At 52.9% G+C, this 15013-nt stretch overlaps 1 protein-coding gene across 1 annotated transcript; it reads left to right on the top strand.

Annotated features, from left to right (window-relative positions):
• The first annotated feature begins 12989 nt into the window (after positions 1-12989).
• DNAJB8 (DnaJ heat shock protein family (Hsp40) member B8) lies at positions 12990-13662 on the top strand. Its single transcript, XM_026052597.1, has one exon. It carries the CDS (start codon positions 12990-12992, stop codon positions 13650-13652), a length of 663 nt encoding a protein of 220 aa, XP_025908382.1. The 3' UTR covers positions 13653-13662.
• The last annotated feature ends 1351 nt before the right edge of the window (positions 13663-15013 follow it).

The following is a 15013-nucleotide window of genomic DNA, read 5'->3' as shown; positions in this document are numbered from 1 at the left end:
CCCTGCAGAGAAGCCAGCACCGGCTGGTCCCCACTCCTTGGAAGGCCCATGTTGGTCACTGGCGGAGTGAGAAGGGCAGGGGAACGGGGAGCTTCTCAGTGTTTTGCGATGACTCCTCTTGTTTGCACAATCCCCGTGGAAACAGCGCTTCTAGCTGCTGGAGACACGCTCTGGACCTACCTACTGTGAAGGAGCAGTCCAGATCCAGGGGAAGACAGGAGCTGCATTCCCCCTACATCAGCCTCTGCATTTACTGCTCGCCCATGTCCTGGGCACACGACAAGGAACTGGCACCTCTTGGCTCCAGCTCCGAAAAAGTCACCCCTGTGCCCCGGGCTCTGGGTGTCCCTGCTGGAGCAGGGGGTTGGACTGATGATCTCTAGGGGTCCCTTCCAACCTCAACCATTCTGGGATCTGTGGCATAACGAGCACTGGATGCCTTACCTGCTCCGTGCCTCGTGATTCCCTCATGCAAAAGAAGTGGGCAGGGAGGTTTCATTAAGCTGTTGGTAAAGGGCTCAAGATGATGAGGGTGTGAAGGAAATGCAAATATTGTGCGATTTGGCTGTCGGAGAGGGAATTCTGACTCTCCCATAGTCCTGCCTGAGCATTAAAAGGGCTCTCCAGGCGATACAGAATACAGACGCTGCCCTCCCTCCCCCTCCTCTCTCCAATCTCCTAATCAGAGAGAGATAAAAAGGGGCCTGCAGACAAATGCTGAGCCTGCCTCCTACCCACCACGCCGATCTAAGCAAGCAGAACCCTCTGCTCCAGTCAAAACCCTCTTGGTTATCTCTAAGTCCCTCTTGGCTAGAAAATGGCTCTGTCATCTTCATACTAATCCAGTTCTAACATAAACAGGCAAAGTCTTTCCTCCTTTGCCATCACTTATCCCCTCTGTCTCCTGCCCCCTCCTCCTTCTCACCCCGAACTGTATCAAATGCATCAAAGCCCAAGTAAATTATGTTCCCTTTGACCCGCTGGCAGCAAGTTCAGCCGCAGTACATTAAAAGAGCAGACTCTGAGGTTTCATGGTCAGTGAAGACCAGGACAGAGGAGGAACTGCGAGCTTCGTTACCGCGTTACTTTTGCCCTTGCAATCAGCATTTGAGCCAAGTTCAGTGGTGGTCTAGGCTGGGGTTTGAGCTCAGCCCATTCGGAAAGGACAGGCCGGTTGTGTGATGTGACTTGCGAGCCCGGCTGTACCTGGTGGGTTGTCTGATCCAGCTGACAGCACTGGGCTGCTGCTCCCTGAGGACACGGGGCTGCGGAGGAGACACCGGGCACGCGGGAGGCAGCCACGACAGCGGGACGCGAGGAAGCTCCTTCAGCTCCCACCACATGAGCACGTGGACATCCCTCCTCGCAGACTGCCTGCACACGCCAGGCTGGCTTCCCCAGACGCGGGTCGTCCTCCTGGTGTGGTGTCCATGCCGTTGGGTCTGCTTAACGTGGTTTGGGGTCTGGTTGCAAAAGTTGCTCCTGTCTTTGTTGATCACAGTTTCATCCTCAGTGGCTCAGTGCAGAGAGGAGACCCGGAGCTGCCAAGGCCCAGCAGCTGCAGAAACGCTCCAAGGGAACATGTATGACTCAGGCTGGGCAGGATAACCAGAGCTCCCAGTTTTCCAGCCTGCTGCCTTTGAAGTATCTCAGAGAGTGAGAAGGTGAGGGAAATCTGAGAAAGTACCAGTAGCCTCTCTGCATCTCGCACACAAACTCCAAGCGTGGTACCGGCACACGACACTAAGATGCCCTGTTGTCCTCTCCAGAGAGATGTCCAGGGACAAGTTGACACCTCATGGCATCACCATGGTTTATACTTTGGCGTCTCTGGCTGTGTAGGTATTTCTGCCATGGCTCTGGACGCTGGGCAGAGAGCAAAGAACCCTCCTCTGAATTTGCTGGGATGGCCATGCCAATCCCAAAGAGACGGTATCAAATGTGGAGCCTACAAAGCTACTGCCAGCAAAATAAATATTCCAAAATATTTTTAGCATGCTCTTGCTCAGAGAGAATTTCTTTGTGTCCTTCTGAGGAGCCCGCCGGATCTTTCATCGGTTTGTTTTTCTCATTAGCCGGCATAAGCTTTGTTCTTATTTAATAAAGATTAGGATCTGCTGCCTCCAGCCCTCTCCTTTTGCTCCTCCGTCGGGCCTGTGGGGGCTCGGGCTGCAGTGACATGTTTGATGTCGGGCTGCGGAAGTTGAAACGCGGGACAGAGGCTGGCGAGGCTCTGGCCGTCGCTCCCTGCAGCAAGCGCCGCTGCTCCCGAGCTCCCTGGCACGGCCGCCCGGCGCTGCCGCTCGCAGGGGCTCCCGGGACGGGCGGCAGGGCACGGGAATCGGAGGCTGCTGCCTGCAGCGTCCGGAGATTTACAGGCCCAGCTGGCCTGGAGCACCGCAAAGGTCTTCATCAGAGCCATTAAGAGGCAGCGTGGGGAGGAGGGGGGCTGGCCACAGCACGTCTGATGCAAGCAAGTGCAGCCCACATAGAAGTCTAATAAAATATGAGATATGCCACAGATGGAGGAGCTGCTTACTCTGGCTTTGGAGGTCACAGATACATCATGGATCTTCCATCCCTTGATATATCATCATATTTGCCTTGCTATCTGGGAAAATAAAAGAACTTCCTTTCTTTCTTAAGCTGAGTCATCCCAAGGAGAGAAACGCTTCAACAGGACAATAGTCATGAACTCATTTTATGAGCTTCCAGAAGAAGGCAACGGACCTCCTAAGCTTGAGAACAGGATCTCTGCCAGAGGGCACCGGGGTGGCCAACTTCCCAGCGCTGCAGGGAACGGGTAGGGGAGGATCTGCCCCAGCAGGCACCAGCCCCGGTGCAGCCCCCTCACCATGCGGCGCCATGGCCCCTGGGTGCAAGGGCCACCACGGCACTGGGTGCCTTTCCACAACCTTTCAGCTGGTCTTTCAGCCACAACCTGGCCCAGGCTTCTCCTTGCAGGGCAAGGTGGATGATGCATGGCTGGGACCAGGGCAGCACGGGGCAAAGCTCGTGCCCTGGCCTTCCCGTGCCTGTGTACCCCATGCCACTGCCCTTGCACCCCGGGAGCTCCACTTCCCAGCGAGGTCCTGGTGTCTGCCAGGTCCTGCGTGTCTCTCCTCACTCGTATTCTCCACCGCTGACTGCCCGGACCAGCCAGGTCCCTGCTCTGGGCTTGGGATTAGTCACCTCTAGAGCAAGACTATATTTATCTCCCAAGGAACACTGCTTGTTCGCTTGTAGTAACATATATCTGCAGTTAAAAAGGACGGAGTGCCATTACCTTGGCTATCTGCAAACATATGTGTATTGTCTTAAAGATTTCATTTCCATTTATTTTAAAAAAATCTTTAAGCACTCACCTCACAGTAAAGCAGCTCCCCTTTTTAAAGCACGGCGCATTTTGCATATGCGTAACTTTGAAGGGGCTGAATAACTTCATGGCCAATAACATTTATAGCTTTGCTTTGTGCGCGGAGATAAGGCTAATGGAACGCGCCGCCCCGGGGCGGGAGCTGTTTGCCGAGAGGGCTCGGGAAGGAATCCAGGCCTCACCCCACGAGCGAGGGCCCTTCCCGCCCGGCCAGGTGCACGTCGGGCTCCGCGCGGCTCCTCCGGGACGGGCAGCGGCGGCTGCTAACGCTGCATCCCAAAGCTCCCATCCGACGCCAGCACTGCTGCACGGGGACAAGGAAGGGGCATAAGGGAGAACCAGCAGGGAAGGCAAATTTTGCAAATACTTTTCTAGCAGTCACAGTTGTAAATGAAGTCGCCCTCGCCATGTTTGTGTCACTTGGGTTTGCTGCCTGGGGCTATTTGAGAGCACAAGTTTTCCTGGCATGACTCCTCTTGGAAAACCAGCTTCAAATCCATATATGATAGTATTCATGGAAACCACAATTCTAATTTACATGCGCTGATTTCGCTGCCAGAAACTGGGTTCCCACCCAACCAGCAGATAGAAACACCGTCCTGTGACTTCTCCGCCCAATCACAACCAACGGAGGCACTTCAAAACTCAAATATTTTCCAGAGAATGATTGCAACCCACAGTTTACAAAAAGAAAATCTCCCCCAAATTCATGTGGTGGCTCAGCACCACGACTATATTCAAGGGAGCTTCCTCATAGACGTTTCCCAAGCTAAATGTCTCCTAGCAAAAAGAGAAAAAAAAAAGTGCAAATCCCTGAGAACTAAAACATTCAGATTCAGAATTTTTTACATTTTCTTCATTCAGATTTTTTTCCCTTCTTTTCTCAAGTGCTCCATACCGTGACATGGAGACTTTCTCACAGGGTGCCCGTGTGCAGGGAGGCACCTGTCCCGTTTGAGCCCATTTTTCACCGCGCGAAAGCAGGGAGCGAATCTCGCCCGCGTCGCCTGCGCTGCGCGGGGCAGGGAAACGCGCCCGCCGCCCGGTGCAATGGAGCAAAGGTTGGCAGCCGGGGAGAGAACCCTTAATAAAGATAAAATCTATTTCTAATGCCTATAAAAACCAAACCCAAATTCCCAGTTACTTCAGCATGAGCTTGGGAGATGGGGCAAAGGAGAATGGAGTTATTTATTAATAGAAGGGCATTTCAATGGAGATCTCAGGAGACGATAGGGGACAAATGGAGGTATTTACAGAATAATCCTCAGGAGGTTCTACACAGCTTGGCCAGGAGTCTCGACACCAGCGTGTCCTGAGGAGGGCTGTTTCCCATTCCCAAGAGGAGGGTTTTTCCGGCTCTGCAGCCTCACAGGGCCCTGGATTGCTGGAGCCTTCCCCCATAGCACCCATAGCGTGCAGGTTCCCCCGGACGGGGAGCCAGGCTGCAGACACGGCGGGGAGACCTTTCACCAGGGATCCCGCTCCCACCGGCGGGACCGCGAGCGGAGCAGCCTCCCCGTGCGGCATCGTGGCCTCCAGCCGCCGTGCGGCCTCACCTGGGGCCTCAACCTGCGCTTTCCACCTCCGCAGGCAGGAGACTCAATAAAATCACAGCCACTGCAGGTCTTGCTCCAGCTAAATGCAAAATTTGCCCCCTCAAAACTCCTCAACATCTCCTTCCCAACTCGTGTCCCCGCTACCTCACTGCAAAACTCAGCCGGGGGCTTGAGGGGAGAAGGGGAAACGAGCATCTGCTTAATTGATTTTGGTGGAAAAGGCAGGCAGCCACGGTGCTGTCAAATTAATTAGTCCCAGAGCAATTTTGCAGTTAGGAGCCACGCAAGATTAGTGGTCACCGCACCTCAGCTCCAGCGCGCGGGGGTAGAAATGGGGTTTCAAAGCCTCGCGCTCCTGGAGCCTTCTTAAAAAGGCAGAAGAAAACGCAAGGTGAAGGTGCCGCGGCTGCCGCCTCTCCCGGCGAGGCCACGTCCCGCACGGAGCCCCGTTCGGGACGAGCAAAGCCCCGTTGGGAGGCGCGAAGCCGGGGCCGCTCCGGAGCCGCCATCCCGCCGCCCCCGCCGCGGCTCCGGGCTCGCGGAAGCGCTTTGAAAGCCCCGTGCGGCGGCTCCCGGGGCTTCAGATCCCTGATTAGATGGGAATGTCTGCGGCAACCTGATAACGAAGCCCTATCTGAAGGGGAGGCTCCGGCAGCGCTCCCCGAGTCGAGGAGTGCCTATTGTTTGGGGAGATATTAGCATGCACGCGGGGCGCGCGCACCCGCTCCCGGCTGCGTATCGATAAGCAGGCCTGTCCGTGCAGCACCCCAGCCCCACACGCAGCCGCATACCTCCGCACGCGCCTCCCTGCCCTCGCTCCTTTATCGCCTCTCCATCTGCTCCCGCCTGCTGAACGTTATCTCTTGCTCCTCGCTCCGAAGCAAGGCCTGGAAAAGGGCAGTTATCGCGGGTCGCGCCCGTCAGCAACGGGGTGCTGGCCGGTGGCAAACGTCTTGGGTACATTTGCGAAGACTTCAAGGGTCTGCGTGGAGGGAAGCAAGAGGAGAAGGTCCCTTCAGATCAAAACCCTGCCAAATAGACTTAAAACCAGTACAGTAAAACGTCCTGGCCGATATGCACAGCCTGTTCCCGATTGCGCTACCTGAACCGCTCGCCCCTGCTGTGCTCCTCAAGCTGTGCAACCAGCTAGACTGTAGTAGTCTACCCCTACCCCTATACCTACCTGGCACTATGCATGTACATACAGTCTCCTGGTTATACGGGAAAGCAACGTAGTAGGAGAGCATGTTTTAAAGAGATTAAAAAAGATTTTAAGAATCTAGCTCGAGCCGGGAGGCACGGATGCTGCCGATCCTTCCCCACGCCCAGCTCCTGGGAGCGGGGCAATTGGGAGCAGCGCCGCTCGGGAGGCCTGGCCCGCCTGCTCCAGAGAATGCAGCCGGAGCTCGAGTTCCCTGGCACAGGGAACACGCGCTGGGGTAAGGAAGGCTTGTGCACTGGTAGGGAGCTTCGTCTTTCCAACCCCGCCAGCCTCTGCTGCAGTCAAAAGGGGCAATGCTACTTCTATTACCTCTCCCCACGACTGCGAGCAATTAACCCAGCCAGTTCACATTGCTCATGCAGAAAAATACGGTAAGACCATAGGTCTCTTTTGCAAGTGCCAAGCAAGAGCCCTTGGGCCCTAGGTAAAGGCAAACACGGCTCCGGACAGGAGGGACTGCCCTTCCTCTCTGGTGAGGCACTGTCATCTCCAACAGCCCGATGGGGCACACGCTGGTTTGTGGCCTGCAGCAGTGGCAGGGAGTGCGTGCCTATGCACAGCAATGCAACACGCATGAAGCCACGCGGGTACAGAAGGGACAGTGCCCTCCTCAGTGTGTGCATGCGTGTGCACAGGCTTCCACGTGCACGCATGCATGCGCACCAGCTCAGGAGGCAGAGCAGGACCCTTCAGCAAGGGTGGGTTTGAGCAGGGCGAGCAAGAACAGACTTGTGCTCAGCGAGGCTGCACAGCACACGAGCTCGCTCCGAAACAGGGCTGTATACTGAATTTATGAGCTCTTAAGTCATCACATTTACAATTTATATTCCCCAGTCTTTTAATCGCAGCAATAAACTTGGACTAAACCTTCACTGAGGCCGTGTGGAAATCTCACTGTTCCCAGCCTCCCCAGCAGCCCCATGTACACACAGTCCTCAGACAGGACTAGAACGTGACGGGTAGAATATGGGGTGTCTTCTCCAGTTTTTCACTCCCAGTAACAGATCAATCTTCCACCTGCTACCTTGACCACCCAGTCCTCCTTGCTGGAGGGAGGCAAAACACATTGGCAGTTCCTGGGAGGAAAGCACTTTCAGCAGTTCCCTACAATCCCTCTTGTCGTTTGGAGAAGAGGGCTGCTTCCCTTAATCAGAGGCTGCAGGTCTATGTGCACATCACCAGGATCCTCAAGTCAGTTGTGCTCTACTTGGGATCCTGCTGTCCCCTAAAGAACAGCCCCATCGTGCATTTTTACTCACAGAGTTGCTTTCTCACATGGGTCCAGAGAAGAAGGATCATCTCCAGAAGGTTTCCTGCTGGAGAGATGGCTCTCAATAGGAACAGGTCTCCAAAGTGGGCACACGTTTGCTCTCTGACATCTAAAATTGAGAAGGAATTGGCACTGATGAAACTACTAATGGAGGCAGGCCCTCCTTGCTTGGAAGAACCCCATGTTTTCAAAAGAGGGTGGCATCATTTCTGCAGAATGCTTAAGTGGCCTCAAATAACACATTGAACTGTCGGGCACAAACCCAAGCGATGGCGTGAGCCAGCACTGAAATAATGAGAAGCTGATCTACAGCTTTTCCCCTCTGGTTTATTAAATGAATGCTCCACATACCACTTCCCACTGACTGGAGACAGAGCGAAAATCCCAGGACGGCAACTCATCATCATTTCTTCCCCTGAGAAGATGCAGGGCCGTGGCTATGTATGGATGTTGGGAAGTGATAAAGTCGCTGCGGCTTCGCGAGTTACCACGGATCAGCCGGGCCGGGCTGCCTGACCGCGCACGCTCCCCGCTCCTTGCAACTGGGTGGTAAAACATGTTCGCTCATGAAGGGGCTGGAGCAGGTACTCCATCAGCGTGCTCCTGATAAGCGCGCTCTGCTGATAAGCTGTAGCTCATTAAGCCCCAGGACTCAACGGCTTGCCGTGCAATCTTTGGCCCAGAAGTCCCTCCTCTTTTCAAGTTGTAGCCCTTAGTCATGGAACTGGCAGCGGGAAATCGCTCCGGGAAAGCGGTCAATATTACATGAATTCCTGCGCGTAGGACATGGAGAAAGCAGAGTCACAGGCCATGCCAAGGAGGAGCAATGGTAGAAGAACTGGGCAACCATATTTCTGAGAGCAACCTCGCCGTAGCCCTGCCTGGATGAGGATATTGCAGGTAACACATAGGGATGACCCAGGCAACGAAGCTTAAGAGCTCTGGCTCTTAAGTCAGTCTGGGAGGACTGCCTAGATCAGAGGCAAAGGCACAGTTCAGATCACAGGCACAGTTGAAAGCACAGTTTGGGCTTTCCAAGACTGGAACAAGACCTTGCCCTGGATAATGGGAATGATCTAACATTAAAAAAGCAAAAAAGTCAGTACCAAGTTGTGGAAGAGCTGCTGCTTGCAGGCCCACGTCTCTGCTGCTCCTCAGGCCTGGGTTTCAGCGTCCTGGAGGTGCCTTCTCAGCCCATTCCAGCTCCATCCCCCAGCCCATCACCGTGCGGAGCCCGACACACACCATCACCACACGGGACACACAAAGCCTCCCTCTCGCCAGCCGCAGGAGTGGGAGGCTGGAATCCATGTCATTTAAGCTTTTTCTGCTCAATATCCACAGCTGCAAAAACAGCAGGCAAACTCCTGACCTCCTCAAACGAAATACCAGGCACCTACCCCCTCTACTCCACTCCATTCAGACACTCTTGGTGCGGCACCCGTCTAGGGCAGGTTCTCTCTATGCAGACACTACCCTTGCGATTTGAGAAGTGGAGAAAGGCCCTCTGGGGCTTTTCTTTAAATCTTTGTCTTTAAATCTTGTTCCTCAGGGCCATCGATCTCTTTGTTCCCCTACAAGGAGACTGGGGAGCACAATGCAGCATGCATTGCTCCACTGCACATTTGCAATTTGCATTTGCAATTCGCACATTGCACAATGCAGCATGCATTGGGGAGCACAACGCTCGCCATGCAGCATGACTTGGGAGCGACCTGCTCGCCCTTGGGGCCACCAACACCTCCATCTCCGCTCCCAAGGAGATCCGTGTCCTGCTCCCAAGGGCAGCCGTGCGGCGAGGTCCCCTCCGGAGAGGCAGGAAGGCGGCGGGCGCGATCCCCGCTCCGATGGGTCCGTCGCGGGGTGAGGCATCTGATGACAGTTTGACTGGCGGAGCGAAGTGTGACTCTTGTTTGTTTGGATAGTCAAAGGACTCCGAACAAATGTCTCGGGCTCGTGTTGTTTCAGATAAAAGGATCCCGGCCTTGTCACGGGATCAATGGCGCTGCCAAGAAAACGCTCGCAGAGACCCCTTTCTCCCCCACGCCTTTTTAAAATGAAAATAACCAAAAAAAAAAAAGAAAAAGGAAAAAAAAGTAGAAAACAAGAGAGAAGGAAGTTTTCACAGCCCAAAGACACTCACTGCCTTTTGGAGCAGGGTTGGCCAGGGTGCAGACGCAAGGATAGGATCACGGTCACAAGCATGAGGCCACCAAAAGCTTGGGAGATTTTGCATCTCGGTGCGCTGCATTTTGTTTCAGGTGGAACCTGGTTGACAAGCGCCCGGGCTTGCAGCGGTAGCAGGGTCTGCAGGAGCGCGGCGCCCACTCCCACCCGGCACCGTGCAGCAGCGAGCCCAGGAGGGCCAGGGAGGGGGTGGGCGCAGCAGAAAATCCCAAAGATCCTCGGATAATAAGCACCATTAAGGTTAGTCTGCCTCATGATTGTTTCTTATTAAAAAGAGACTGTACTTTATCTGTGCAGGATATGCTGTTTGGATGAGGGAATTAGCAGAGTGACTGCCTCCATATCATCTAATTAGCAAAAATGTTGATAAGCAGATACAATCACATATGATTAGGATCCTTTTAAAAAGCCACTCCATTAATTAAATAGACAGAAAGGCCGCCTCCAGCCCTCGCGTGCCACTGATTAGAATACAAATATTTACACTAATCTCACCTCCATCAGCCATGGGACACTTTTGAGTATTTTTAGTGACATCAGATTACTATTGATTTTCATCCCCAATGTCAGACCATTTTGTTAGTATCTGAAAGTGCTGCCTTCAGTTTCGGATGCTTTAAATCATGTTAAGGGTTTATCTTAATGACGCTGCTGATAACCACTGTTCAGGTCACTCGTACTTTCTCTTCAAAGAACACAGTCTGGGCTGGTTTTTATTGTTTGTACTTGAGATTTAAGATACGAAAAACATTTCTCATTTCAAAGCCTTGATTTCCAGGGATGGGACTGCCAGGATAGTTTGGGTCTAGTTAACTTGGTGTGTGCATGTCTCTCTCCTTTCCCTTTCCCCCTCTCTTTCTTCGACCCTTCCTCTTTTCCTCACAGACCCTTTTGGCTCACAGCAGTGGCCTCTGTTGAATGGCTGCTAATCTCTGTCGCCTGCTGCAGGCAGCAGACAGACAGGCACTGAGCTGCCCCCATTCCAGGATGACAAGAGGAAAACACTCCCTACTTTTCTGATGGCTACGATGCACTAAATCCAAGAGAGATAATCCAGTGCGCCAGCCAGTCTGAGATGGGCATTCACCACCAAAAATGATGCGTGAGGGAGGAGATGTTTCGCAGAGAGTGCAGCACAAGGCAGAATTCACCATCTTCCCCCCTTGCATTGCGCTGTTCCCTCTGCAATAGCTCATCAGCCTTGCTAAGAACCCCCCAGGACCCTCCAAGAGGCTGCTCAGACCTGCCTGTCTTTGCACTTTCCCTTCTGGGTAAGAGAGCGGGAACATCCACGGAAGTGATCCGCACATTTCTACTGCTCAATTGTGAATGGCCCACGCTGCTAGTGAGGAGAAGCCAGGGATGCCTTCTGGTGGCTCAGGTGTGGTGTGATAAGCTTGGTTCACGCAACAGACAACCATAGGAAGCACCATAGCAGTTAATAGAGTCCATTCGGTGAAGATTTCAACCAAGGCAACGTGTGAATGAGACAAGAAGACTTACCTGTTCCCTCAGCACAGGAGGGCACTGGGATGTGTTGGGATGCAGCTTGCTGCTGCACCCAGATTAACTTTTCCCCTTGCTACGGTAGCAATAACATTCTGCAGAACTATAACTCACAAGGCATGTCCCCCTTCTGGTTAACAAGACCTCCTCCACGTGGGGGAAGGCAGAACCCAAGAGTTTCCCAGTGAGGTGACTCCACATGGCCATGAACTCCTCAATTTGTTGCCTTGTACCTACTTCAGCTCCATCCTCCAGGTGGGCACTGAATGATGACTTTGAATGCTCTACCAGAATATAACAGGTACGTCGTGCTGGGATATGACAAGCACCTCCCTAACACTGGCCCATCACTGACCAACAAGAAATCCAGCAGAAGAATGCCCTTCACCAGTGACCATCAACTCAAACACCTCTCCCTTCCCCTGCAGAATTGCTTTGTACAGGCTGACATGGATGCCCCTAGGCTTCACGGCCCCACATGCATGGTATGTTTTAGGAGAGCAGCCAGCTCATACGCTGTGCATATGCTCTGTAGCATGGATGACTCTTGACTCCTTCCCAAAATGTGGGATAATGGAAAAGAGGGCAGTGATCTGCAACACATGCTGCCATTAGTAGGTGTTTATGACACTGTGTTGCAGACAGCTGAATTCTCATTACTGGCACTTCCTTGGAGACCTCCTCCATGCAACAATTCCCCATGCAGACATTGCATTTCCCACAGGAATGACAAATCCAGGGAACAGAAACAGATGCAGGACAACCTCTGACTGCATCAGCAAAGCTCAGCTCCTCAGACTGAACTTTCCTGCATTGAGTTTGCCCAGTGCCCCTGTGGTACACATGGGGTCAGATGCCCAAAAGAACATGCAGAAATGAGGTTGTTAAAGCTGTTATTGAGCTTCAGTCAAGGCATTTATTTTGGTACCCACAAGGGAGGTAAGCTCTTCTTGAAGTGTTAAGTTTGGCTAGAAATTAAGCAAAGATCATGATGATCATCTAACACGGTTTTAGGAATAAGATTTGGGGTAAAAAAAGGCCAATGTTTCATTATTTTAATTGTGAAAGATGTTCAAAATCCAGTTCAAAACATGACTGGTTCCAGCTTCCAACTGCTTTGCCAGTGAGCCTGCAGATCCCTCTGCTACTGCATTTCTGTTTTCCTAACAGGTTTATGCAAGCTACGCTCAAGCTCTCATTTTGAGACTCTCTTAACACCAAGAAGGTTTCCTTGAGTCTCTCCATCTACATCATGCCTTCCAAGCCCTCAATCACATTTATGGCTCTTCTCTGAACTTTCTCCAAGTTCCCAATAGCCTTCCCAAAGCGTGAGTGGCCAGGCTGGGTACAGCACTGCTACCCCTGCAGCTCCACTCTCCACAGGGCTCCTGTTATGCACAATACTTCCCTGGACCGCACACAAACGCACAGCGACTCCCTAAGAATCACACCTTAGGAAAGGTGCAGACAGAAAAACAAAGAAAACCCAACAAAACCCACAATAATCCCACGAAGTCTGATGTCATAGTTGCAGTTGCCTGATGTAGCTGTGACGTCCCAGCTGTGACATCACCCCTGTGACATCACAGCTACGTCAGGCAACTCTGCCATCCGCGATGTGATTGGCCGAGCCACCTGTGACGTCATAGTCCCGTGACTGGAGAACAATGGGCTCACAAAGCAAGCCCGGGGCGGCGGGGCGCGCGCCGCCCGTGCCCGGCCTCCCGTCGGGAGATGAACTGAGGCCAGCGCGGCCGCGAGGAGCGCGGCGGGCGCCGAGCGGGCGGCCAGGGCCCTGCACGCTGCACAGCTCGGCGGCTCGTGCCTGAGGGGCGCCCGGCCGCTTCCCCGCCGCTCCCCAGCTCCTCTGACATGGTGGATTACTACAAAGTCCTCGGACTGCAGAAAAGCGCCTCGCAGGATGACATTAAGAAATCCTACCGCAAACTAGCGCTGAAATGGCATCCTGATAAGAACCCCAACAACAAGGAGGAGGCTGAAAAGAAATTCAAAGCGGTTGCCGAGGCCTACGAGGTCTTGTCAGACCCTCAGAAACGCTCGCTCTACGACAGACCTGTTAGGGATATCAGGTCCCAGGGAGGAAGAGGTGCCGCAGGGGGACGCAACCCCTTCGACTCCAGTTACATATTCCGCAACCCCGAGGAGATCTTCCGGGAATTCTTCGGAGGGTTGGATCCCTTTTCACATGACTTCTGGGACAACTCATTTGACAGCCAAGGCGAAAACACGCACAGAACAAGTGGAAGAGGAAACGGTCCCAGCCTGTTTCCTGACTTCATGCGGTCGTTTATCTCGTTCAATTCGTTTGGGCCCAGTGAGCAGACCACCTTCTCCTTCGGGGGGGACACAGCTGGGTCTCACACCTTCAGGTCAGTCTCTACCACCAGTGAAGTGATCAACGGCAGGAGGATCACAACTCGGAAGATCATTGAGAATGGGCTGGAGAGAACAGAGGTGGAAGAAGACGGCCAGCTGAAGTCTGTAAAAGTAAATGGGAGAGAACAGCTGAAATGACGATGTTGCCCAGCACAGCATTACCTGCAAGGTGTTGGGAAACACTCTCATTGCTCAACAGATGGGATCTACTATGAGCAGTACTAATAAACGTCTGTGTTGAGTTCATGACACAACCGATGCAGACCTCTCAATGGCTTGCAAGAAGTACTTGCCAGGTGAAGATACGGAGTTATGCCAAATTAAAGAGTGGGACTGTACTAACTCTAGGTAAAGCGATACAGTGCTTGTTCAGTAAGTAGGTGCAGTGGATATACCAGCCTTGCTGGTGCGCTAAAGAGACCAGATCAATTAATATAGGACGAGGAGACAGTTTTGTTGATGGTTAGGCCCCAGGTAGAAGTTTATGACAGGCTTCCCACCTCTTCAAATAGACCCTTTTGCCAACGTTTAGGTCTGCTGGCTGCAAGAATAAAGACACTCGTGTGACCCTCATTCACAACCCTGAGGCTGAGTGAAGAATATCCTGCCTCTGGGCTTTAACGCTAGCATGGCAATGACATATGATAAGAAAAATATTCATTGAAAGCAGCTTTTGCACACAGGCAAGAAGGTGAGGGGAGGTTCTGTGGGTCATGGAGCACACAGTAGAGAGGGGCTGCCATGGGGATAACCAAAGGCAGACTTCAGTGAAGAACAGGAGGAAGAGCAAGTTGTTCCTCATAGGCTGTAAAAGACCATGGGAGATTTCTTGAGAAGGTCCTGAAAATTATGACAGGAGTCCTACAGGGAAGCACTATGTCACCCAGGTCACGTAAGGTTTGGAAGTGAGCAAGCAGAAGGTATATTTCGCTGCTGGACTAGGACAAGCCATGGTCCCTTTCTGTTTGGAGTCATTCAAGGGCTCAATTCAGACCAAAAGCATCCAGATTACAGGGGGCTAAATTTAGCTCCCTGGTGGTGCAAAGCCAGCTGTGAGGAGCTAGATTGGGCTTTGCCATTCTTACTGTCTAGCTCCCAGCTGCAAGCAGCAGTCCACAACTTACTTCTTGCAGAGCCTGGCAATGCAGAGGCAATGGATATAAGTTGAAACCCAGGCAGTTCCACCTCCATGTGAGGAGGAACTTCTTCACTGTGAGGGTGCCCGAGCCCTGGCACAGGCTGCCCAGGGAGGCTGTGGAATCTCCTTCTCTGGAGGTCTTCAAAACCCACCTGGATGTGACCGGGTGCCCCGTGCTCTGGGTGTCCCTGCTGGAGCAGGGCTTTGGACTAGATGAGCTCTAGGGGTCCCTTCCAACCTCAACCACTCTGTGATGCTGTGATTTTGTGGAAGGAAGTTCAGAGTAAAAAGAGGCACTTGTGTCACCACAGAGTTTGCATGAAAATGCCTGCTTGACTGTGCAGTGTAAATGGCAAAGCCT

The sequence above is a fragment of the Nothoprocta perdicaria genome, unplaced genomic scaffold, assembly GCF_003342845.1.
Source record: "Nothoprocta perdicaria isolate Ctin4 unplaced genomic scaffold, notPer1 scaffold_9, whole genome shotgun sequence".
Lineage (NCBI taxonomy): Eukaryota > Metazoa > Chordata > Aves > Tinamiformes > Tinamidae > Nothoprocta > Nothoprocta perdicaria.
This window is presented reverse-complemented; position numbering and strand designations above follow the sequence as displayed.

Excerpts from the sequence above, each read along its gene's own strand:
- DNAJB8 (XM_026052597.1), top strand. The coding sequence starts at position 12,990 with ATGGTGGATTACTACAAAGTCCTCGGACTGCAGAAAAGCGCCTCGCAG.